At 40.8% G+C, this 25,383-nt stretch overlaps 2 protein-coding genes across 2 annotated transcripts in view; one reads left to right on the top strand and one right to left on the bottom strand.

The window, feature by feature from the left end:
• KLHL8 (kelch like family member 8) overlaps positions 1–6,348 on the top strand; it is a 39,800-nt gene extending 33,452 nt beyond the window's left edge. The window contains exons 7-10 of the mRNA XM_036243397.1: positions 1,193–1,361; positions 1,846–2,005; positions 5,232–5,433; positions 5,671–6,348. Of these exons, the coding sequence (XP_036099290.1) occupies positions 1,193–1,361; positions 1,846–2,005; positions 5,232–5,433; positions 5,671–5,794 (655 nt within the window). The 3' untranslated portion in view covers positions 5,795–6,348. The remainder of the gene's footprint in view (positions 1–1,192; positions 1,362–1,845; positions 2,006–5,231; positions 5,434–5,670) is intronic.
• A 9,063-nt stretch (positions 6,349–15,411) lies between these two features.
• LOC118628223 (translationally-controlled tumor protein-like) lies at positions 15,412–15,696 on the bottom strand. The gene has a single exon (XM_036259083.1). The coding sequence runs from the start codon at positions 15,694–15,696 to the stop codon at positions 15,412–15,414; it is 285 nt and encodes a 94-aa protein (XP_036114976.1).
• Between the last annotated feature and the right edge of the window lie 9,687 nt (positions 15,697–25,383).

Below are 25,383 nucleotides of genomic sequence, written 5' to 3'. Positions count from 1 at the left end.
GTTTGTCCCCCGCCCGGGTTGGGGTCGTGTGGGTGGCAACCACTTGATGTCTCTCTCACATGGATGTTTCTCTCTCTCTTTCTCTCTTCCTCCCTCTCTCCCTCCCGCTCTATCTGAAGCTAAATGCAAAAATGTCCTTGGGTGAGGATAAAAAAAAAAATCTTTTCTTAGCTACTCTTTTGTAAACTTAAGAGTTAGAATCTCAGTAGAACAGCTGCTCTCACCAGTAACAATAGCTAATACATAGCTCTAAATATGCACCAGTTACTGATCTTAGTGCTTTACCTGCATTAACTCATATCAGCTGTGTATCCCTGTCTCAAATGGGGTACAGATGAAGAAGCAAGGTAGTAGAGATGTAAGGTACAGCACTTTATTCAAAGTACATCCCAAGTCAGTGACAGATAAGTTTTAGAATAGTTCAAATTTTGATTGCTGCAATGTGTTTTTTAAGAAATTTATGGCCCTGGCCAGTGGTTAGAGCATCAACCCACTGACCAATGACTCCTGGGTTCGATTCAGGTCAAGGGGACGTACCTCGGTTGCAGTTCATCCATGGTCAGGGTCGTGTGGGAGGCAAGCAGTCGATGTGTCCCTCTCACATCGATGTTTCTCTCTCCCACTCTATCTGAAGATAAATAGAAAAATATGCTTGGGTGAAGATTAAAAAAAAAAGTTGTATAATCTTTCTGATCATCATTACAGTGACTTAGCTTTTAACATGGTCTAAGTCTCTTCCTTTCCAAGAAGAGAAATAAATACCCTATATAAGTAAAGCAGTGTGATAAAATGTTTGCAATATAAAAATTGATGTTTTTGTGTGATAAAATGAAACCCTGCAACAAAACATGCTCTGCAGATTACATGAATTTAGAAATGGTATTGATGGCTAACCTTCATAGTAAACCATCTGTCAATTCACCAACCTCTCAGTTATGTAGCTATTTTACTAGTTAAATGTTTCGGATCCATTTATAGTATTTTGCTGGGTTTTACTTCATTAATCTGTGTAGATGGTGCATAAACTCCAGAGGGCACTGTTCACATAGACTTGCACGTTTGGCAACCCTGTGGGGGGAAAAAACGTTGAAGTTTAACATGATGAATGATTTGCATCAGCACAATTAATTTTTTGCTACCTGTTTCCTGAAAACAAACCCAGATGCGAAAGAGTGTCTTATTGTCTTTGCAGGCGAGGAATTGCCTTGGCCTCCTTAGGAGGCCCGATTTATGCAATTGGAGGGCTAGATGACAACACTTGCTTCAACTATGTGGAGAGATACGACATAGAGTGTGATCAGTGGAGTACAGTGGCGCCAATGAATACGCCCCGGGGAGGGGTTGGCTCTGTGGCTCTGATAGTAAGTGATACGGTGGCTTGCTCATTGGACTGCATTGCATCACATCTCTAACCAAATAGGAAATATCTGAGATATTCGTGTCTTCTGTATGCACATATTGATTATATACTGTATTATTTCACAAAATGCTTGCTTTCTTTTTTTATCCTCACCCAAGGACATTTTTGCATTTATCTTCAGATAGAACGGGAGGGAGAGAGGGAAGAAGGGAGAAACATCAACGTGAGAGAGACACATCGAGTGGTTGCCACCCGTATGACCCCAACTGGGACCAGGGACAAACCGCAACTGAGGTACTTGCCCTTAGCGGGAACCGAACCTGGGACTCTCTGGTCCGCGGGCCAACGCTCTAACCGCTGAGCCAAACCAGCCAGGGCCACAAAATGCTTTCTTTCAAGATTCTAATTGAACATTAGGATAATATATAAATTCCATTGTAATCTATTTTTATTTTCTAACTTGATGTTATTTTCTTTTTACTTAGAACCACGTTTATGCAGTAGGTGGCAATGATGGCGTAGCGTCTTTATCTAGTGTGGAGAGGTATGATCCACATCTGGATAAGTGGATAGAAGTTAAAGAGATGGGTCAGCGAAGAGCAGGCAACGGAGTTAGTGAGCTCCATGGCTGCTTGTACGTTGTTGGTGAGTGGACAATGTTTCTCTGCTCTAGTTTATTATAGGATACACGGTGACAGTGTTATAAAACAACAGAGTAACACAAATTGTATTGCATTTAGATTCAAGTGGAATCAGTCCTAAGGTTTTGAATTCTTAGCGTTCACATCCATGCTTTTTTGTTTACATCTTCCTCTTTCAAGTTTAAAACTTCTACCTCCATATTTTCACTAGGAGTGGCAGGTACCTCTGAAGTAAGGGATTACATTTACACAAGATGTATATGTTTAGGTCTAAGGACACAAATTGAATGTGCTTTGCTAAAATCTTTTAAGATCGAAGACATGGTTTTCTCATCTCATGGGAATTATGTTGACTGAACAAACCAGTAGGTATTTCATATGCATAATGGATATTGGCATCTTTATATTGCATTATTTATTTATTTATTGTTAATCTTCACCAGAGGGTATTTTCCCATTGATTTTTAGATAGAGTGGAAGAGAGGGAGAGGGAAAGAGAAACAATGTGAGAGAGACACATCGGTTGGTTGCTTCCCGGACAACTCCAACCAGGGCCAGGGATCAAACCTGCTGCGTAGGTATGTGCCCTTGCCTGGGAATTGCACCCATGGCTCTTCGGTCCAAAGGCCAACACTCTAACTGCTGAGCCACGCTGGCCAGGGTGATACTGCTTTTTGACTTACTGAACTGCAGAGTTGAAAGGAACCCTAGGGCAGTGCTTTCTCAAACTTCAATATAAATGTGAATAACCTGGAGATACTTTTAAACTGCAAGGGAGGGGTCCAGATTCTGTATTTCTAACAGTTCCCAAGTGATCATTGATGCTACTTCTGGTCCACTCTCTTCCAGTAGTAAGGCTTTAAAGGACGAAGAAATGGGAATTTTAATGCCTGTCTTTCAGAATTGTTTCAAGAATTAGAGGTAATAAAATGTTAAGCATCTCACCCTGCACTGGCACTTTGTAGTTACCCAATGAGTGGGTAGCTGAATTGGGATTAGGGATCCCTTCCTTTGCAGAGGAAGAAATGAGTTCAGAGAGGTTGTCATTGTACACGTCATACTTCTGTTGATGTAAATTGTTTGGTGTTGCATAACTTACAAGTTTTGATAAGAAAGGGAGATTTTGTTAGTGTTTAAATATCTGCAAGTAATAGAAGTAATACTGAATCTTCCAGGGCTCATATGTATTAAAGAAGAGGAGAAATCACACGTTTACTTTTAGATCTTGTCCAATTGTAGCAGTTCTGTGAGGGAGACTCGGCGAGGTGAATCATTTACTCATAGTCTTGTGCCTAAACTAGTGACAGAGCTGGAATGTGAAAGCAGGTCTCTGAGCAACCAGAGTTTACAGTACATTGCTGCTCCGTCTCCCGGCTCCCTGTCCAGCATCGGCATTGCTGTGTTATGTCAACAGAGTATCCTTGTTGCTGTTACTTTTAAATCTAACCTTACAGTTAGAACACATATGGCAAGAATAAGACAGACTCAGGTTGAACATTAAAAATCCTCTCTTGGTCTTCATATCCTACTTTAAAAGGTATGATTTGAGTAAGAAAGCGTTGGAAGTAACTGGATGAACATATCTCACAAGCTAGTTGCATCCTTTTTTCCTCTGCTTGAAATTCTTCCTTACAAATTGCTGTGAATTACCTAGGGGAAGACGGAGCCAGTGCAAAAGAGGGCTGTAGAAAATATAATTGAAAAGACATATCCTCGCCCTGGCCGGTTTGGCTCAGCGGTTAGAGCGTTGGCCTGCGGTCCTGAGAGACCCGGGTTCGGTTCCCGCTAAGGGCATGTACCTCGGTTGCAGTTTGTCCCCGGCCCTGGTTGATCGTGCGGGTGGCAGCCACTCGATGTGTCCCTTTCATGTCGATGTTTCTCTCTCTCTCTCTTCCTCTCTCTCCCTCCCGCTCTGTCTGAACAAAAAAATGGAAAAATGTCCTCGGGTGAGGATAAAAAAAGAAAAAAAAAAGAAAAGACATATCCTCTATGTTAGCATGAGCAACAAAATCTGAACCCTTTATTTTAATGAAAATGTTTTATATCATGGTTGTGTATACATTTGTTTAAATCCTTCAAATTATGCACATAAAATTCATGAATTTTACCTCAATTAAATTGATTAAATCAAGTTAAACCCATTAGAGAAGTTGACTCTGTTGAAATTATTTTTACTGACCTTGTTTCTAAGTAGACTATTCATAATATCAACACTTCCTGTCCTCAGGAAAATAGGCTTAGTCACCAAAGAGAACCACTACTCAGTGAGACTGAGATGGAGCCTGAAGAGACACATTTATTTTTAAAGGAAAGAGCACTGTTAAAACAACAGTCTCTGTCTAACCCTGAGGAATATTATAAGTAACATTGTCAGAGTGAACTATAAAGAGGACAGTCATAACCTGGAGTATGTAGCATGAAGATGTAGTTTTGGCAAACATTGGTAAGAATCCAGTCATAGTTTACCATCTGTAATTATGGTGGCAATTACAGTATTATATCTAAATGAGTCAATGACTTAGTGTATGTAGTTTATTCTCTTCTCAAGCCCTGTTACTCTTCAAAAGTATGACGCACACATGTTCACAGGGAGGAATCTCAGTGCGGTCTTGCTTGCCCCTAGGAAAATTATATGAAGTCTGTTTTTTTGTGTGTTTTTTCCCCCTTTTCTCTTAAGTTACCTGCTTTGATACAGGGACTCCAGTTTTTTCTGCCTTAAGATTTTTAATCCTAGCTTTGAGGTAAAATACTATTTCAGTTATCGTGAATTATAGAAAATGTCTAAAAGGAGTTGGTAGTGGTGATAGGTGTCGAGGTGAATTTTTTTTCCATTTTCTCTGTTTTTTAAAATGTTTTTAAAAGATTGGGTTTGAGCCCTGGCCAGTTTGGCTCAGCGGTTAGAGCATCGGCCTGCGGTCCGGAGAGACCCGGGTTCAGTTCCCGCTAAGGGCACGTACTTCGGTTGCAGTTTGTCCCCGGCCCTGGTTGGTCGTGTGGGTGGCAGCCACTCGATGTGTCCCTTTCACATCGATGTTTCTCTCTCTCTCTCCCTTCCTCTCTCTTCCTCCCACTCTATCTGTACAAAAAAAATGGAAAAATATCCTCGGGTGAGGATAAAAAAATAAAAATAAGTAAATAAATAAATAAAAGATTGGGTTTGAGAAGCTATTAAAGACTTAGCAATTAATTTCTATGAAATGTAATGTTTTTAAAAATGTTTCTCTATGTAGGTGGTTTTGATGATAATTCTCCTCTGAGTTCGGTCGAGCGGTATGACCCTCGAAGCAACAAGTGGGATTATGTCGCAGCACTTACCACTCCCAGGGGTGGAGTGGGGATCGCAACGGTGATGGGCAAAATCTTTGCAGTCGGTGGTCATAATGGCAATGCATACTTAAATACAGTAGAAGCATTTGATCCAGTGCTGAATAGGTAATTTTTGTTTTCTCTCTGCTTTAATGGGACTTCTAGTAACTGATCACTTCATAGTGCTAAGATGCTGCTAGATGTAGTTAATATAAAACATTTGGGATAGCTTACCTCCCTTAGGAAGCTTGGTGTCTTTCAAAGCCAGTCCCATAATAGGCCGTTTTTATCTTGGTTGGTATTTTGAGTAAAGTAAATCATGCTTTGCTTTAAGATAACATTCTTTCTCCTCTGTCTTTTCAGGTGGGAGCTTGTTGGATCTGTGTCTCACTGCAGAGCGGGGGCAGGTGTCGCTGTGTGTGCCTGTTTAACCAGCCAAATTCGAGATGTAGGTCATGGATCCAATAATGTGGTCGACTGTATGTGATTTGAGTTCCAGCCATCAACAATTTAGTCATATCTGATAGTCAAGAAAGACAACCAGGATTTTGTATGACCCTCTTTGTACAGTTTTAACTACTACTAGAATCTTATTTAAATGTAAACTGTGTATTGTGACTAAGTGCAACTTTTGGAATAGCAGCTGAAGAATTATTAGTAATAAAGTTAAATTTGATTCTTCCCTCTTTAGCAAGTAATGGAGTAAGACCATACCTTCTCTGTAAGATGTTTAAAGTAGTGCAAACGTTGAAATCCCCATTTAAAAAAGTGGATGAATCAAAATGTAAAATAGTCATTTGCTGAGTTTTACTTATTTTTGTCTAATGGTGTTAGCTTTAGGCAGTGGATTTTTCCTAGAGGGGAGATTAGAATCTTCATCAACACCAGGATACCAAGATAGTAAGAGACCTCCTTTTGAAGAGCAATTCTACTTGATGCTGATGAATTTATGCCTTGCTTTTTTCTAGGTGTTGATTGTTCAATTTCTTGGATATTTACAGAAGTAGAAACAAATGTTTGATCTCTCCACATGCCACTTAGGAGTGTTCTTTTTTTTTTTTGTCCTCACCTGAGGACATTTTCCCATTTTTTGTTCAGACAGAGTGGGAGGGAGAGAGAGGAAGAGAGAGAGAGAGGAGAGAGAGAAACATCGACGTGAAAGGGACACATCGAGTGGCTGCCTCCCACACGACCCAACCGGGGCTGGGGACAAACTACAACCAAGGTATGAGCCCTTAGCGGGAACCGAACCCGGGTCTGTCCGGACCACAGGCTGACGCTCTAACCACTGAGCAAAACCAGCCAGGGCTGATAGGAGTGTTCTGAGATCTTAATTTCAGTTGGAATTGTTAGGACACCAAAGATCTAGCTGAACGAATGTATACTTTTATTTTTTCCTCTCATACAAAAAAGGAACTTTTTCATAATAAGCAAAAATTGAACCAGAGTAAATATTAGAGGAAGGCTTTAGAGTTGATGTTATTCTAGTGCCCAGTCAAGAGACCTTGAGAAAGAATGGAACTGATTATGTGACTCCCTAGTGAGGGGAACCTGAAAATATGTTCAACACTCTTTTTTGATGTAATCATTTGATTTTGAACTTTCTGTTTTGCTATTTGCCACCATCCTGTACAGAATCTGGATTAATTTATTATCATAAAATGAATGCATTTTTACGTAAACCCTATATAGACTGTAGGTTACTGATTAGTTCAAGTCCATCATTACCAATAAAAGACATTGTTGGTAAAAACAGAGAAAGGTTAAACTGGCCAAAAAAAAAAAAAAGAAGAGAGAAAGATTGAACTACTCTTTTTTCTATTTTATTTAATTCCCTCCAGTATATTAATTTAACTTTGAAAATATTTCTGTATATTTACTTCAAGCCAGGGTATTCATACACCTACTGATTTAACAGCTCTTAATGGTTTTAACCAGCATTATAATATGGCCTATTCATTATATGTATATATTTTTATAAATATTTATGAAGGATATTTTGTATTTGCAATGCGGTTTAGTACTTCTCATCTAGGCCTTCCTTAATTTTCCTTTAGTCGTGCCTTTCGTTGCTGGTCAGTCATTTGGTTCACAAGGGAGCAGGGCAGTGAAGAACACCAACCCCATCTGCAGTTCATTGCCTAGTAGCTCTGGTGGTCTTCATTAGAATGGCAGCCTGGGCTTGTCAGTGCAGAAGGTCCAAAAGCCAGTGCTTATTGGGTATAATGGACAACCCTCCTCCCACCCCTGAAAAAGAAAAAAAAATAGTAAGCAGGCTTAGGCTAGCAGAAAAAGGTCTTTCATGCTATAGATTTAAAAGTTCCCTACTTAGCCCTGACCGGTTTGGCTCAGTGGTTAGAGCGTCGGCCCACAGACCAGAGAGTCACGGGTTCAATTCCACTCAAGGGCAGGTACCTTGGTTGTGGTTCGTCCATGGCCCTGGTTGGGGTCGTGCGAGGCAACCAGTTGATGTGTTACTTTTACATCGATGTTTCTCTCTCTCTCTCTCTCTCTCTCTCTCCCCCTCTCCCCCCGCCCTTCCTCCCTCCCTCTCACTCTATCTGAAGGTAAATAGAAAAATATCCTCGGGTAAGGATTAAAAAAAAAGTTCCTAGTTTAAGCCATTTTTTTCGTAAGCCTATGGGCAGGTTTGTATGTCATTGCTGGATCTGAACAGTGTTCTCTTATATAACTATAACTGTATTTCAATCAGTCCCAAAAGCATTAGCTCTACAGCACTTACCTAGACTAGCTACAACTGGCTGGATGTAGAGACTAAGTGACTCAGTCTCAAAACCTGATTTTGACTGTGTGTTTCTCCTATCTAATGGCATTCTTGTATTCAGTGCTTGTCTAGCTGTGGTTAGGAGTATGTTTGTGGTTTATTTTGTGGTGAAGGGGATTTTGATTTTATTTCTAAGATTATTTAAAATGTTTTTTCGTTTAAGAGTTCTGCCTTTGTCACAGAGTATAGGAACAGAAAGAAGTTACACTTCCAATTCTGGTTTTGAGTATACAGTAGTCATCTAACATTAAGTAGGTACCCCCGCTACCCATAAAATATGAACTACTCATAAGGGAAATCAAGTGAAGTAAATGGAACATGTGTCTGTCCCAGCGTGTGAGGGCAGCCAGAGCGCAGCCTTGAAGGACCTGACTGTGGTACAAAGAGATAATAGTGGAATCACCACGCACAGTCTCTTTATCAGACACATTCTTTGAGATATGAAATGAGAATCAGGCTGAAGGAATCATGCAGTTGAAAGATGATTGTGTTCATCAGCATAAAGAGATGAAATATTCAGAGATGGCTCCTTAATTGTCAGGCCTGTTACCTTAACCTCAGATGTTAATAGCACCTACCAAAAAGTGATGTAAAATAGAGGTACGTTTTGAAATTGTAAATGGAAAAAAGAAAGTGAAAATGTGCATGTAATTTCTTCAAGATGTATTTCTAGGTGTGTTTGTGTGAATCTTCCATACAGTCATTAAAGCCACTGCTGTCTCATACTGCACTGCCACTTTAAGAACAAATGACTTGATATTGTTGACTAATTTCACTATATTCTGTGTAACTGACTGATTATTTTTAAATGTTTGAGTACATTTTGTATTCCCTCTAAGGAGTATTATTTATTGTTTTAATTCCCAAATGTATTTTGAACTTCAGATGCTGTTAAAAGCTTAGTTAAGAGATTGTTGAGGTTGCATAAACTATTGCTAATGGTAAACATGAAACATTTTTTTGTTCCTTTCTTCTCCGAGTGTTATATGGTAGAGAAGGCATTTAGAATCTAATGCCTGTCTTATCAGTTAAGAATGTTTTCTGTGGTTTCTCACCTCAGACTTTAAAGAATTATTATTGGGATGTCATCGGCTCTCTTTCCCCCCCTTTTTGTGGATTTATAAGTGGCTAAACTTCAATATAATATTTTCTTAAAACCATACGTAAATTTGTTTAGTAATACTCCAGAGCAAATCAAAATAATAAATTGTCATCTACACTGTTAAGTACTGAGATCAAACAGTTGGGTTCATATCAGTGCTATTTATTGATTAAATATATTGCATGCATCTATTATGAATAGGAACATCTTTCTATAAGGTTGATAGAACTTTGCTTTTCATTGTGTGGTTCCTTTTATAGAATCATTTCAACAATATAATTATTTCCATCTCTCAAATACAAATCAAATTAGGTTGACTATAATATTTTTCTCACAAAAAGGATCTGTTTAATTAAAAATAGGAATATTTTTGTTACTCTTACAAAAGTTAGTCATTACCATGACCAAGTGGGATTCATTCCAGGGATGCAAGGCTGGTACAATATTTGAAAATCAATAAATGTGATACACCATATAAACAAAATGAAGAATAAAAACCACATAATCATATCAATAGATGCTGAAAAAGTATTTGACAAAATCCTGCATCTATTTCTGATAAAAACGCTCAGCAGTGTGGGAATAGAGGGATCATATCTCGACATAATAAAGGCCATATATGAAAGACCTACAGCCAACATCATACTCAATGGGCAGAAACTAAAAACATTTAAGAACAGGAACAAGACAGGGATGTCCACTTTCGCCACTCTTATTTAACATAGTACTGGAAGTCTTAGCCACAACAATCAGACATGAAGAAAAAAGGGATCCAAATTGGAAAGGAGGAAGTGAAACTCATTATTTGCAGATGACATGATATTATACATAGAAAACCCTAAAGACTCCATCAAAAATCTACTAGACTTAATAAATGCATTTGGCAAAGTAGCAGGACACAAAATTAACGTCAAGAAATTGACTGCATTCGTATACACCAATGATGAACTCACAGAAAGAGAAACTGAAAAAACAATCCCATTTACCATCACGCCAAAAAAATTACGATACCTAGGAATAAACTTAACCAAGGAAGTAAAGGACCTATTTGCAGAAAACTACAGGACATTGAAAAAAGAAATATAGGAAGATATAAAAAAGTGGAAGCACATACCTTGTTCATGGATTGGAAGAATTAACATCATTAAAATGTCCATACTACCCAAAGCAATCTATAGATTCAATGCAATCCCCATCAAAATACCAACGACATACTTCACAGAACTAGAACAAATACTTCAAAAGTTCATATGGAACCAAAAAAGACCCCGAATAGCCACAGCAATCTTGAAAAAGGACAAAGTAGGTGGGATCACAATACCAGATATCAGGTTATACTACAAAGCCACTGTAATCAAAACAGCCTGGTACTGGCACAAGAACAGGCATATAGACCAGTGGAACAGAACTGAGAACCCAGAAATGGACCCAAGGCAATATGCTCAATTAATATTTGACAAAGGTGGCAAGAGCATACAAGACAGCCTCTTTAATAAATGGTGTTGGGAAAATTGGACAGCTACATGCAAAAAAATGAAACTAGACCATCAACTTACACCATACACAAAAATAAATTCAAAGTGGATAAAAGACTTAAATGTGACTTGTGAATCCATAAAAATTCTAGAAGAAAATGTAGGCATTGAAATTTCGGACATCATACGCAGCAGAATTTTCACTGATACATCACCTAAGGCAACAGAAACAAAGGAAAAAATGAACACATGGGAATACATCAAACTAAAAAGCTTCTGCACAGCAAAAGAAACAACCATCAAAATGGAAAGGCAACCCACTGTATGGGAGAACACCATTGCCAATGATATATCAGATAAGGGGTTAATTTCCAAACTATATAGAGTGCTCATACAACTCAACAAAAGGAGAACAAAGAACTCAATTTAAAAATGGGCAGAGGAGCTGAATAGACACCTCTCTAAACAGGACATACAAATGGCCAAGAGACATATGAAGAAATTCTCAACATCACTAATCATCAGAGAGATGCAAATTAAAACAACAATGAGGTATCACCTCACACCTGTCAGAATGGCCGCCATCAACAAATCAATAAATAACCAGGTTGGCGAGGGTGTGGAGAAAAGGGGACTCTAGTACACTGCAGGTGGGAATGCAGACTGGTGCAGCCACTAAGGAAAACATATGGTGTTACCTCAAAAAATTAAAAATTGAACTTCCATTTAGCCCAGTGATCCGCTTCTAGGAATATTCCAAAAAGCCTGAAACACCAATCAGGAAGAATATATGTACCCCCATGTTTATAGCAGCACTATTTACAATAGCTAAGATCTGAAAACAGCCCAAGTGTCCATCAGTAGACGAATGGATAAAAAAGCTGTGGTACATATACGCAGTGGAATACTATGCAGCTGTAATAAAGAAAGATCTCTTATTCTTTGAGACGACATGGAGGGACCTGGAAAGTATTATTCTTAGTGAAACAAGCCAAGCAGAAAAAGACAGATACCACATGATCTCACCTATATACAGAATATAATGAACATAACAGTCTGAGGAATAGGGTAGACCCAGAAACATGAAAGTTGGGTACAGACTGACAACCCTCAGAAGAGGGGGTGGTGGGGGTGGGAAGAGAGAAACCACAGAACTTATATGCATGTATGCATAACCAACGGACATGGACAACAAAGCGGGGGTGGGGTGGGGGGGTGGGGAGGGGGTTGCCAATGAGGTGAAAAAAAGAAACATCTGTAACAAAAATAAATTTAAAAAAAGTCATTTCACGAACCTTAGTGACTGATTATAAGCAATTGTCTCTTCAGCAGTTGCAGACTTGTACTGTATAGAAATTCGTTTTTTTGCATTAAAATGAATGTTGTCCTTCCAAGGAGTTACCTCGTGAAGCTATAATTTGGGGTTTTGTTTTGTTTTGTTTTGTTTTTTTAGCTATGTTGCCATTGCTAAAAACTTTTCTGAAGAGTCCATTTGTAAGTCATCTAAGAAAATTTGTCTCATGATAGTCATATGTTAATTTTGAGCAATGTCTTAATTTGATTTTGGCCCAGTGTACTTTATTCATCAGACTTGATTCAAAATATTTTATGCTCATCACAGGTGAAATTTACCCTCAAAGAATGTTTTCTTACCCTGGAATTTTTTTTTTTTTTTCTCAAAAGTAAACAGTTGCCCTGGCCGGTTTGGCTCAGCGGTTAGAGCGTCGGCCTGCGGTCCGGAGAGACCCGGGTTCGGTTCCTGCTAAGGGTGTGTACCTCGGTTGCAGTTTGTCCCCAGCCCTGTTTGGTCGTATGGGTGGCAGCCACTCGATGTGTCCCTTTCACATCGATGTTTTCTCTCTCTCTCTCTTCCTCTCTCTCCCTCCCACTCTATCTGTACAAAAAATGGAAAAATGTCCTCAGGTGAGGATGAAAAAAAAAAAAAAAGTAAACAGTTTTAGTGGAAAGTTACTCAAATTACCCTGAGCAAAAGCAACTTCCGTAAAGGAAATGTACAGTTTTTCAGAGGGGAAATCTTATTTGAATGCAAAAATTCTGGTGGTTTTTGTTGATGTTTTAACAAATCACTCTTCTATTATCTTAATGGTTGAGGCTAAATTCAGTCCATGGGGAACATTAATAAATATAATTTTTAAAATGTGTTCTGTACCAGTCACTTTGTAATAACATTTTAAATAATATTTTAATCTCTACAACAATTCTGCACTTTACAGTTAAAAAATAGATTCAAAGACATTAAGTAGTCCAATATCCATAACTAATCAGTGGTTGACAAGTTCCACCTAACCATCTATTATACCTCTGCTGTATAGTATAGTATATATATAATGTACAGTATATATACATATATTTAAGGGAAGATTATTTTTTAGTCTCTTCTTAGCAGTATAAAAGTATTTTATTGAGATGTAATTGATATATCAGTTTTTTATTTTTATTTTTATATATTTTTTTATCCTCACCCGAGGACATTTTTCCATTTTTTGTTCAGATAGAGCAGGAGGGAGAGAGAGGAAGAGAGAGAGAGAGAAACATCGATGTGAAGGGACACATCGAGTGGCTGCCACCCGCACGACCAACCAGGGCCGAGGACTAACTGCAACCGAGGTACGTGCCCTTAGCGGGAACCGAACCCAGGTCTCTCTGTACCGCAGGTCGACGCTCCAACTGCTGAGCCAAACCGGCCAGGGCTGATATATCAGTTTATAACAATGTTACAATTGACATATAACATGTCAGATATAATTGACATATTACAGGTGCACAACATAATGATTCGATATATTTGTATATTGTGAAGAGATTGCTGCAGTAAGTCTAGTTAACCGTCCATCACCACCCATAGCAACTTTCAAATATATAATACAGTATTATTTACTATAGTCACAATGCTGTACATAACATCCCCAGGACTTATTTTATAACTGAAGTTTTACCTTTGACGTCCTTCACCCATTTCACCCACTCCTTACTCCTGCCTCTGGTAGCCACTGGTCACTATCTTTCTGTATGTAGTATTTGTTTTTTAATATTTTTTTCTTTATTGATTTTAGAGAGAGAGGAAGGGCGAGGAGAGAGAGAGAGAGAACATTGATTGGCTGCCTCCTTGGAATTTGGCCCACAACCTGGGCATGTGCCCTGACCAGGAATCGAACTGGCAACCTTTTGGTGCATGGCTCGACGCTCAACCACTGAGCCACACCGGCCGGGCTGTTTGTAGTATTTGTTACATATATAAAAATAATATGTAACATGGAAGTTATCAAGTATACTAATAAAACACCTATGTACCCACTCCCTAATTAAGAACTAGAACATCTCTGGTAGGATTGACTCAACATGAAGTGTCTCTTCTCAATTCCAATTCCCAGCCTATCCTTCCGAGAGGTAAGTATCCTGAATCAATCATTCCTTTGCTTTTATTTCCCCTTTGTTTTTATACATACATCCCTAAGCTACATGTTGTTTACTTTTGTTGGTCAGCTTTATAAAATATAGTATCATAGTGCTTTGTGGTCTTAGGTAATTTGATCTTTTCATTCAATAGATTCATTTTTGTAATCCACCCCCCCCCCCCCAACTGTATTAGTCTCTTTATTTTGGTAATCTTGTTTGTAGGTGATGAAATGGCTAAGGAATCCGCTTCAAATATTGGCTTTGCTGTGAGCATGGTCTTTTCCTTCACTTCAACTCAGAATTCAGACCTTTGGTCCTTGTGTTTTTATATCCCAGGCCCAGAGTCATTTTCACTGCTAAGTATCTGAGGACAGGCTGATGCTTCATAGTGGTGGTGCACAGCCAGGCTTTTCTTCCTCCAGGAACCTCTACAGGAGGAATTTAAATAATTTATTAAACTAAGAGGTGTTCTCTCTGAGTTTATATGCATTTTGCATTCAGACAACCAATGTGACATGTTTTTCTTAAAAACATGCCTCCGCTCCAAATAAATCAAGTTCAAAATTAATCAAGAGCTCAAGACAGCATTGGTCCTGTTTGTCTAGTCCTGGTGTGTGGATGAAAGCTGCAGCCAGTTATGATGACAGGTGGTGGGTCAAGTTGACAGATTGTTTAACACTTTTCCATGTCGAGCCATCCTTATAGAAAACCACATATGGGTCACACCATCCTCACGGTGGGCCAGCAGAGCAGCCGTGCCATCTAGGCTCATGCTGTCACCAATACAGAACTGGTAGTTTTGCCCTGGCCGGTTTGGCTCAGCGGTTAGAGCGTCAGCCTGCAGTCCAGAGAGACCCGGGTTCGGTTCCCGCTAAGGGCATGTACCTCGGTTGCAGTTTGTCCCCGGCCCTGATTGGGTTGTGTTGGTGGCGACCACTCGATGTGTCCCTTTCACGTCGATGTCTCTCTCTCTCTCTCTCTCCCCCTCCCTCCCTCCCTCCCACTCTATCTGAACAAAATATCAAAAAATGTCCTCTGGTGAGGATAGAAAAAAAGAACTGGTAGATTTGAAATTAGCAAGGATGTGCTGGATTGTTCTGCAGCCCTGTCATAAAAGGCTTGACTCTTGCCTGGCTGGTGTGGCTCAGTGGTTGAGCATAGCCCATGTGCCAAGAAGCTGCCAGTTCGATTCCCAGTCAGGGCACATGCCCAGGTTTTGGGCCGAACCCCCAGTGGGGGCATGCAGGAGGCGGCCAATCGATGTTCTCTCTCATTGATGTTTCTATCTCTCCCTCTCTCTCTAAAATGAATAAAGAAAAATAAACTTAAAAAAAATAATAATAAAAGGTTTGACTCTTGGCTGGTCTCTGTTCTTCAGGCTTCTCTTTCACTGATTTCGCGTCATCTTTGACGTACTTCTGGTAGACGTCTTCTGAGAAGCTGGTTTCCTGCAAATGATGGTTCATGACACTGTCAGCACCGGTGATGACTGTGTTTTCCGTACCCTCGCCCTCGGGACCTTCAGCGGAGGCCCTTCCACCACTGACCGAGTCATCAGTGTTACGGAAGAACATCTCTTCGTGACTGATGAGGTCCCGGTACCTGGTCATGGGGACGGCTGGGAGGAGACCGGGATGACGCTAGTGGAGGTGGTGCTCGGGGATAAAGCTGTGATTTATGTGGTTTTCCTTTGGCTTTGACAGGGCTAACATGAACGTTCATATTGTATATAGTTTCTTGGAACACATGTAGAAGATCTTTAAAATTTTAGAATATATACCTAGAAGTAGAGTTGGCTGTAGGTTTATGTGCCTGGTCAGCTTTATATCAGTTTTATAAGCAATGCCAAGTTTTCCCAAAATGGCGTGCCAGTTTACAATATGGTTTATCACTTACTTGCTATTGTAAGAACTGATCCTTGCCAAGCTGGTAGGTATAATATGATATTTTATATTGTGGCTTTAATTTTTTTCCTTATTGATTGAACATATTTCCATGATTATTAGTCATTTCTGTTTCTTCTATGAAATATTTCTTGATGTCTTTTGTCTATATTTTTATTGTTTACTATTTTTTATATTTACTAGAGTTCTTCATAATAGTATACTAATATTTCCATTTCTTTTCTTTTTCTTTTTTTTATCTCATCCCTCCCTCCATCCACCTCTGAAGTTTGTCAGTCTGAACCATACTCCTTTCTATATCTCTGGGTCTATTTTGCCCAACTTATTTTGCTCATTATATTGCACAAATAAGTGAGATCATGTGGTATTTTTCTTTCTCGATTGGCTTATTTCACTTAGCATAATACTCTCCAGGTCCCTCTATGTTGTCTTAAAGGATAAGAGATCTCTCTTTCTGACAGCTGCATAGTATTCCATTGTGTATATGTACCACAGCTTTTTTATTCACTCATCTATTGATGGACATTTGGGCTGTTTCCAGATCTTAGCTATTGTAAATAGTGCTGCTACGAACATAGGGGTACATATATTGTTTCTGATTGGTGTTTCAGGCTTTTTAGGATATATTCCTAAAAGTGGGGTCACTGAGTCAAATGGCAGTTCAGTTCTTAATTTTTTGAGAAAACACCATATTGTTTTCCATAGTGGCTGCACCAATCTGCATTCCCACCTGCAGTGTACTAGAGTCCCCTTTTCTCCACGAGCACTTGTTTTGTGATGATTTGCTGATGGCAGCCATTCTGACAGGTGTGAAGTGATACCTCATAGTCACTTTAATTAGCATCTCTCTGATGATTAGTGACTTTGAGCATTTTTTCATATGTCTCTTGGCCATTTATGTGTCCTGTTTGAAGAGGTGTCTATTTAGTTCCTCTGCCCTTTTTTTTTTTTTATCCTCACCCGAGGATATTTTTCCATTTTTTGTACAGATAGAATGGGAGGGAGAGAGAGGAAGGGAGAGAGAGTGAGAAACATTGACGTGAAGGGACACATCGAGTGGCTGCCACCCGCACAACCAACCGGGGCCAGGGACAAACTGCAACCAAAGTACGTGCCCCTAGCGGGAACCGAACCCGGGTCTCTCGGGACCACAGGCCGACGCTCTAACCGCTGAGCCAAACTGGCCAGGGCCTCTGCCCATTTTTTAATTGGGTTCTTTGTCTTCCTTTTGTTGAGTTGTATGAGCACTCTATATATATTGGGAATTAACCCCTTATCTGATACATCATTGGCAATTATGCTCTGCCATATAGTGGGTTCCCTTTCCTTTTTTTTTTTTTTTTTTTTAATCCTCACCTGAGGACATTTTTCCATTTTTTGTTCAGATGGAGTAAGAGGGAGAGAGAGAGAGAAACATCGACGTGAAAGGGACACATCGAGTGGCTGCCACCCATATAACCCAACCAGGGCCAGGGACAAACTGCAACCAAGGTACATGCCCTTAGTGGGAACCGAACCTGGGTCTCCCTGGACTGCAGGCCGACGCTCTAACCGCTGAGCCAAACTGGCCAGGGCTCCCTTTCCATTTTGATGCTTGTTTCTTTTGCTGTGCAGAAGCTTTTTAGTTTGATGTAGTCCCATATATTAATTTTTTCCATTGTTTCTCTTTCCTTAGGCGTGTGTCAGTGAAAATTCTGTGTGTGATGGTTGAAATTTTGTTGCCTACATCTTCTAGGATTTTTATGCATTCACAAGTCACATTTAAGTATTTTATCCATTTTGAGTTTATTCTTATGTATGGTTGGTGATTTAGTTTCATTTTTTTGCATGTAGCTGTCCAGTTTTCCCAACCGCAGGCCGATGCTCTAACCGCTGAGCCAAACTGGCCAGGGCGAGTTTAGTAGACTTTTAAAGAAAATACTAAACTTATCTGTAGTGGCTATACTATATTATATTCCTGTTGGTGCACTAGGAGGTTTCTGGTTTCTCTTCATTCTCTCCAACGCTTCATTCTTTTTCTTTTCTTTTTAAAAAAAAAATGTTTCATTGATTTTTTTAGAGAAAGGAAGGGAGAGAGAGATAGAAACATCTATGTGAGACAGAAACATCATCAGCTGCCTCCTGCACACCTTCCACCGGGGATCGAGCCCACAACCCAGGCATGTGCCCTGACCGGGAATTGAACCAGGACCTCTCAGTCCATAGGATGATGCTCAGTCCACTGCAGCCTCTCTCCTGGGTGTGGAGTGGTGTCGCCTGCAGTACTTTTTCCCTAAAGGAACGGTTGCTCTCTAGTGGTGCATTCTGCACATTACACTTGGAACAAGGGCACTAATGAGAAGCCTAAAGTTAAAACTTGTAAAATTTTACATTCATTTCACGTTGTGCCAGCACTGGTCAGCACACAGTGCGATCTGAGGCCCGGGTTCAGATGTTCTCCTTATTACCACTGGAATAATCCTCAGGAGCTGGCTGGCACACTGTGGCTTTTATTCAATCCCTGGAGGTGCATTTTAGTCCCAACTAAGCTTTTGTGCTTCCGATCTCATCCACTCCATGCTCAGATCTTTTGGTGTAAAGTTTGCACCTGTGGCGTGTCCAACCCGATGAAGAAGGGAGGGAAAGACCAGAAACAGTTTTGTTGACTCAAACCTACCTCATTCTTTCAAAGCAGAATCAGAGGAGTAAACAGTTCTTACTAGTGGAATGAATGTAATTTTTTTAAAAAATGAATTGACCACAATGAAATGTCTGGTGGCTCTTTGGTATTCTTAGCTAACACTTTGTAAATGTGCCTGGAGAGTTGAGAGAACACTCGGCTGCCCCCGGCTCCCAGGGCGCCGCTGAAGCTGCACAGTAGGAACCGGGGAGAGGGAGCTGAGGACGGATCTGGCCAGGAATGCAAGAGGGAAGCAGAGAGACCAGGCTCTAGGAACTTAGGGTAGTAAAATCAAATCTTTAATGGTTCGAAGTAAGAATTTACAAGTTTTGCTTTAAACAGGATATCTCTTTTTTTTTTTTTTTTTTTTTAGAAAGTGGAGAGACTACATGTGTGAAGTTTTCCTAACTTCGTTAGCACAATGTATTTTACTGTCCTGACATATGCCTGTAAAATGGTCATGTTTACATGTATATGCACACATGCTTGAGCACAGTAGAGAGCATCAGGGATGGACCTGCCTATGGCTGGTTTTCTGCTCCAGTCATATGCAGGCCCGAGGAAGAAGGACAAGTCGTCCATCTGGGTGACATTTTGATACACAGTAATTCTACCCCATTGTAACTACGATTCAGTACACTTGTTATCCGCCAGGGCGGGTAAAGAGGGACGCGGTTTGGATAGGAGAAACTTTATTCAACTTCAGGATAAGAACTGGATTTGAGAAGGGAAAACAATTATTCTAAGATTAAAGTAATTTAAAAATTTTTTCTTTATTGATTTTTTTAGAGAGAAAGGGAGAGAGAGAGAGAGAGAGAGAGAGAGAGAGGTAGAAACATTGATGACAGAGAACATCGACTGGCCACCTCCCGCATGCCCCCAAATGGGGATCGGGCCCACAGCCTGGGCATGTGCCCTGACTGGGAATCAAATCGGCGACCTCTTGGTGCGTGGGTCGACGCTCAACAACTGAGCCACACCGGCTGGGCTAAGATTAAAATAATTTTAAATATGTATCAGAAATTTAAAAATGATATAATATTGCTTTTTAAAGTATAGGAGGAGATTTTAATTAATCCAGTGATCCTGCCATTGTTGTCAAAACAAAACAATTGAGGAAGATATTGGAATTATTTAACAGGGACAAATTTTTATCCTGTTTTGGAACCAAGTCTGGGATGTATGTGGACGGTATTGTTTAATTCTTCTCAGAAAAACTACCAATCAGTAGGTACAGTAGGGAGCCCATCTAGTTCTACAAACAGATTTGAAGACACTGTCATACATTAGTTTTGAACAATGTAATGCCCTCCTCCTGTTCCAGATGGTTACTTTGAAAGAGAGTGGTCTTTTGCCCTGGCCGGTTTGGCTCAGCGGTTAGAGCATCGGCCTGCGGTCCAGAGAGACCAGGGTTTGGTTCCCGCTCGGGGCATGTACCTCTGTTGCAGTTTGTCCCCGGCCCTGGTTGGTCATGCGGGTGGCAGCCACTAGATGTGTCCCTTTCACGTCGATGTTTTTTTTTTTTCTCTCTCTCTCTCCCTCCCACTCTATCTGAACAAAAAATGGAAAAATGTCTTTGGGTGAGGATTAAATAAATAAATAAAAATAAAAACATGTGACGTACATATAAAAAAAAAAAAAAAGAGAGTGGTCTTTTTAGTTCTGTGTATCTCTTTAACACATCGTATTTAATAGGGAAATACCAGATTGCTAATACTTTTCACTCCAGAGACTTGGATAGCATGTATCCCAACTCCTTCCTTTTTTGTTACAGGGGAGAAGACGAGGCACCTGACATTCGGGTACCTTGCACAAGGTAGCCGTCGATGGCTCTGACTTCTGATTGGTTGTGTGGTCTGGACACTGGAGACAGTGTCAGCAGGGTCCTGGGCAGTCAGCCTTCAGAGTCACTAGTTTCTGAGCTGAGGTCTTGTTCCCACCCTCTAGTCTTCAGTTTGGAGGAGGGCCCTGCGGGAATTCACGCTGTTGCCTATTTTAATTATTTTGTATATGCTGAGAATTTAAGCTTTGAAGTTTATCTTCTTCATGACTTTAAAAAATTTTTTTAACGTTAGTTTCTTTAAAGGTTTATCACACTTAATTTTATTTTCTCACACACACACACACACACACACACACACACACACATATATATTTATTTTAATATATTTTTATTGAGCCTGGCCGATTTGGCTCAGCGGTTAGAGCGTCGACCCGCAGACCAGAGACCCTGGTTTCAGTTCCCGCTAAGGGCACGTACCTCAGTTGCAGTTTGTTCCCGGCCCCAGTTGGGGTCGTGTAGGGGCAACCACTCAATATCTCTCTTTCACATCGATGTTTCTCTCTCTTTCTTCCTCTCTCTGGCTCTATGTGAAGGTAAATGCAAAAAATGTCCTCGGGTGAGGATTAAAAAAGAGAAAAAATATATATTTTTTTAATTAAAATTATATATATATATATATATTTTAATCCTCACCCAAGGACATTTTTCAACATTTTGTTGAGATAGAGTGGGAGGAAGAGAGAGAGAGAGAAACATCGATGTGAAAGGGACACATCCAGTGGCTGCCACCCACACGACCCAACCAGGGCCGGGGACAAACTGCAACCGAGGTACATGCCCTTAGCGGGAACCGAACCCAGGTCTCTCTGGACCACAGGCCGATGATCTAACCGCTAAGCCAAACCGGCCAGGGCTAAAATATATTTTTTAATTGATTTTTTAGAAGAAGGGAGAGGGGGACAGAGATATCTAAGAACATCGATTGGCTGCCTCCTGCACGCCCCCTACTGGGCATCGAGCCTACAGAATATGCACCCTGACTGGGAATCGAACTGGCGACCTCTGGCTCGACACATGGGACGACACTCAATCCACTGAGCCATACCAGCTGGGCTACTGTTATATTTTATTAAACTTTTCTTTTTAAATAATACATGTCCTCATAAGGAGAATACAAATAAGTAAAAAGCATGCCAGTATCAGCAGTCATCAGAGGTGACCCAGATCTTGATTGGTGTGGGATGGAGAAGGCCTTCAGGGCACCCTGTGGGGCAGCATCAGACAAGGACACCACCACCACTTTGGTCATTAAGTTTCTAGTGATTGCGGATTCTCGGGACTTCTCAAGGTCCATTTTATAAAACCTTTCTCATTCCTACTCAATCCAGTTTTACTAATTAATTGTCTGTAGCATAAAGCTGGCTACATGGCCTGGCCAGGGCGGCGTGGTTGGTCGGCCCCCCATGCACCACAAGGCTGCCCGGTCGGTCCTCAGTGGGGTGTGCAGGAAGCAGCCATCGGCCGATGTTACACCCGTGTCCATGTTTCTTTAAAATTCACTTCTAAAATTCCATAAAAATCTTTTAAAGGTTTATTTTTAAAAATTTAAGCATAGTTGGCATATAATGTTATATTAGTTATGTTAGTTTCAGGTGTACACTCTAGTTATTTGACATTTTTATACCTTACAATGTGATCACCCCACTAATCTTTCCACTCTGATCTTTCCTTCCTTCTTACTTTGGGTTTTGCTTGTTCCTCTTTTCCTAGTTTCTTTAGGTGTAGCTCTTTTTTTTTTTAATCCTCACCCGAGGACATTTTTCCATTTTTTTGTTCAGATAGAGTAGGAGGGAGAGAGAGGAAAAGAGAGAGAGAGAAACATTGACGTGAAAGGGACACATAGAGTGGCTGCCACCCGCACAACCCAACCAGGGCCGGGGACAAACTGCAACTGAGGTACATGCCCTTAGCGGGAACCGAACCCGGGTCTCTCTGGACCGCAGGCCAATGCTCTACCCACTAAACCAAACCATCCAGGGCTAGGTGTAGCTTTTGATAGAGATTTTCCCTGCTGCTTCTCCTTCCCATCATTCATCATGTAGCTGCCTGAGGCCAGGGGCAGAGGGATGGTGGAGGGATGGCGGAGGGACTCTGGGCCTGCTGGGGGACTGAGCTCCCAGAGCACACAACCGACGTCTCCAGGCACGAGGTCTTTGCTGGGAGGAGACGGCACTTCTGAGCATATTTTTAATTACATCTGGTCGGTTTCCTAGTTCATGGTTTGAAGAGAATGTTTATATTTGACACTGGGGGAAAGACATTTCCCTGATGTCTTAGTTTGGGAAACTTGTAACAAAACACCATAGATTGGAGAGCTTACACAATGAACACTTATTTCTCTCAGTGCTGGAGGCTGGGAAGTCTGAGATCAGGGTGCCGGCATGGTCAGGTTCTGCAGAGGGCGCTCTTCTAGATCTCCTCACGCCTGAGGAGAGAGCTCTCGTCTCTTGCTCTGCTTGTCAAGGACACAAACCTCGTAATGGCCTCATAACCTCATCTAAACCTAACTAGACCCCAAAGGTCACACCTTCTAATACCATCCTATTGGGGGTTAGGGTTCTGCATGGATTTTGGGAGGACACAAACATGTAGTCCACAACATCTGGGATTTTCTATTTTATATAAACACATCTTTTTTTTTTTTTTTTTTTTAATCCTCACCTGAAGATACGTTTTCCCCATGGAGAGAAATATCGATGTGAGAGAGACTGGTTGACTGGTTGCCTCCCACATGACTCTGACCAGGGCCGGGGACCGAACTGCAACCGAGGTATGTGCTCTTGACCAGAATCGAACCCACAACTCTTTGGTCTGCAGGCCGACACTCTATCACTGAGCCAAACCGGCCAGGGCTAAACACATCCTTTTAAAGCAAAGAGCACTGTCCTGGCCGGTTTGGCTCAGGGGTTAGAGCGTCGGCCTGCGGTCCGGAGAGACCCGGGTTCGGTTCCCGCTAAGGGCACGTACTTCGGTTGCAGTTTGTCCCCGGCCCTGGTTGGTCGTGCGGGTGGCAGCCACTCAATGTGTCCCTTCTCGTAGATGTTTCTCTCTCTCTCCCTCCCACTCTATCTGTACAAAAAATGGAAAAATATCCTCGGGTGAGGATAAAAAAAAATAAAAAAATAAAGCAAAGAGCACTGCTTGTAGTACAAAATCTCAAGCTCTTTGGGTCTTGTGTTTCCTCCTAATCCGAGCCCCACGTATGCAACGCACCTTTCCGCTGCTTTCAACCAACGGGTATTTGAAAAAACCTTGAGACAAATGAAAACACAGTAAAACATACGGGGTACAGCGAAGCAGTGCTAAGAGGGGAATTTATAACTCTAAATGCATACATTAAGAACGATCTCAAATCAATAACCTAACTAGCTCTTAAGGAACTTGAAAAACTAAAAGCTAGCAGATGGAAGGAAATAAAGGTTAGAGTGGAGAAAAATGAATAGAAAAACAAAAGAAATCAATGACACAAAGTTACTTCTTTGCAAAGCAAGAGAATTGACAAAGCTTTGCGAGACTGACTGAAAAAGAAAAAGGTGCAAATTGCAAAAAGCAGCTAGGACAACAAAAAGGGGGAATGTCTAAGCACACGAGAGGTTCTGGAAGAAGGCTGAGCAAACTCAGTGGCTGTTAACTTGGGGGAGGGAGAGATGAGGTCAACTCACCCTTGTGCTTTTTGCCTCTCTATGCTTTTTTTGTGTCATTTGACTCTTTTAAAAACTAAACTACAAGTCAGTTTGAAAAACGTTTTTTAAAAAATTCTCAAATGGTTCTCATGTATATGTAAGCTTGGGAACCTCTGCAAACCCGCCCTACCCTGCGGGTTACTTACTTGCTCCCTTGAGATGCTTGTAATGTCCTCAGTGGCAAGTCCTGGGTACCAAGTCCTACCTGCAGGAGGAGCTTCTCTGGACTACAGGATAAAGATGGAAAAGCATGGAGTTGGATAGTTAAAGACATTTTTCTAAAGCCCACACGGTTGTGTACAATTGGTTTTCTATGTCCAGTAGTATCTATAGATGTAGAAATATATGCATGCATGCATGCACCTGTGTGTGTTCAGATGATATTTACAGAAATATTTAGCAGTGGACAACCAAACCCACAATTCTTTCTGCCTCCCACACATTAAATAAGGTAAATGAGATGTTAAGACTGGGCCCCAGTTATACAGAAGGGTGACAATGCACGTATGCAGGCAGGCATACAATCTCTTACATCTCAAATGACCTCCATCTGTTTAGGAAGTACTTCAAGGCCTGCCCTCCAGCCTATTCGAAGGGCACAGGTCATTATTATCAGAGCCGTGGTGTCACACTACAGCCTTGCTTTCAACCAAATTTAAACAGGGAAACCACAAACACTGAACTAGACCTGTCTGAAGACAACAGACTAGATAGGTTCAGTTATCTTACTACAGTCGAAGTAACAGCAGCCAAACTGTTAAGACCCTTTGGGCTTCAAAGTTGTTTGGACTGGACTGGAGGGTTCTAAACGCCACCTAGATGTCCTGGTTAAAGTAACCTGGATTGTGACAACCTATGTTCCCAGTGACCCTGGCAAATAGTGAACAACTATCTATTTAAATAATTCAGGCTCCAAAAGTGCCTAAATACTTGCTTCTAACAAGCCCGAGAAGGACACAAAGGGAAATCACGCCTCACCGCCAAGTTGCTGCTGTTACTCGGTGGGAGAAACCTGACTCAGTGTCTGGGACACAGTCCTAACCTGCAGGAGACACCAGAAGCAGACTGTGAAGACATTGGTAGAAGTTGGCCTACTTAAAAAACTGCCTAAAAATGCCATAATGAAAAACAAAAGATAATTTGGAAATATTTAACATATAGTTAATATCCTAAATATATAAAATCAAAAGGAAAAAAAATGACTAGCC

The sequence above is a fragment of the Molossus molossus genome, unplaced genomic scaffold (assembly GCF_014108415.1).
Source record: "Molossus molossus isolate mMolMol1 unplaced genomic scaffold, mMolMol1.p scaffold_m16_p_1, whole genome shotgun sequence".
NCBI classification, from domain to species: domain Eukaryota; kingdom Metazoa; phylum Chordata; class Mammalia; order Chiroptera; family Molossidae; genus Molossus; species Molossus molossus.
The sequence above is the reverse complement of the archived record's forward strand: the minus strand, read 5'-3'. Positions and strand labels throughout refer to the sequence as shown.

Excerpts from the sequence above, each read along its gene's own strand:
- LOC118628223 (XM_036259083.1), bottom strand. The coding sequence starts at position 15,696 with ATGACCAGGTACCGGGACCTCATCAGTCACGAAGAGATGTTCTTCCGT.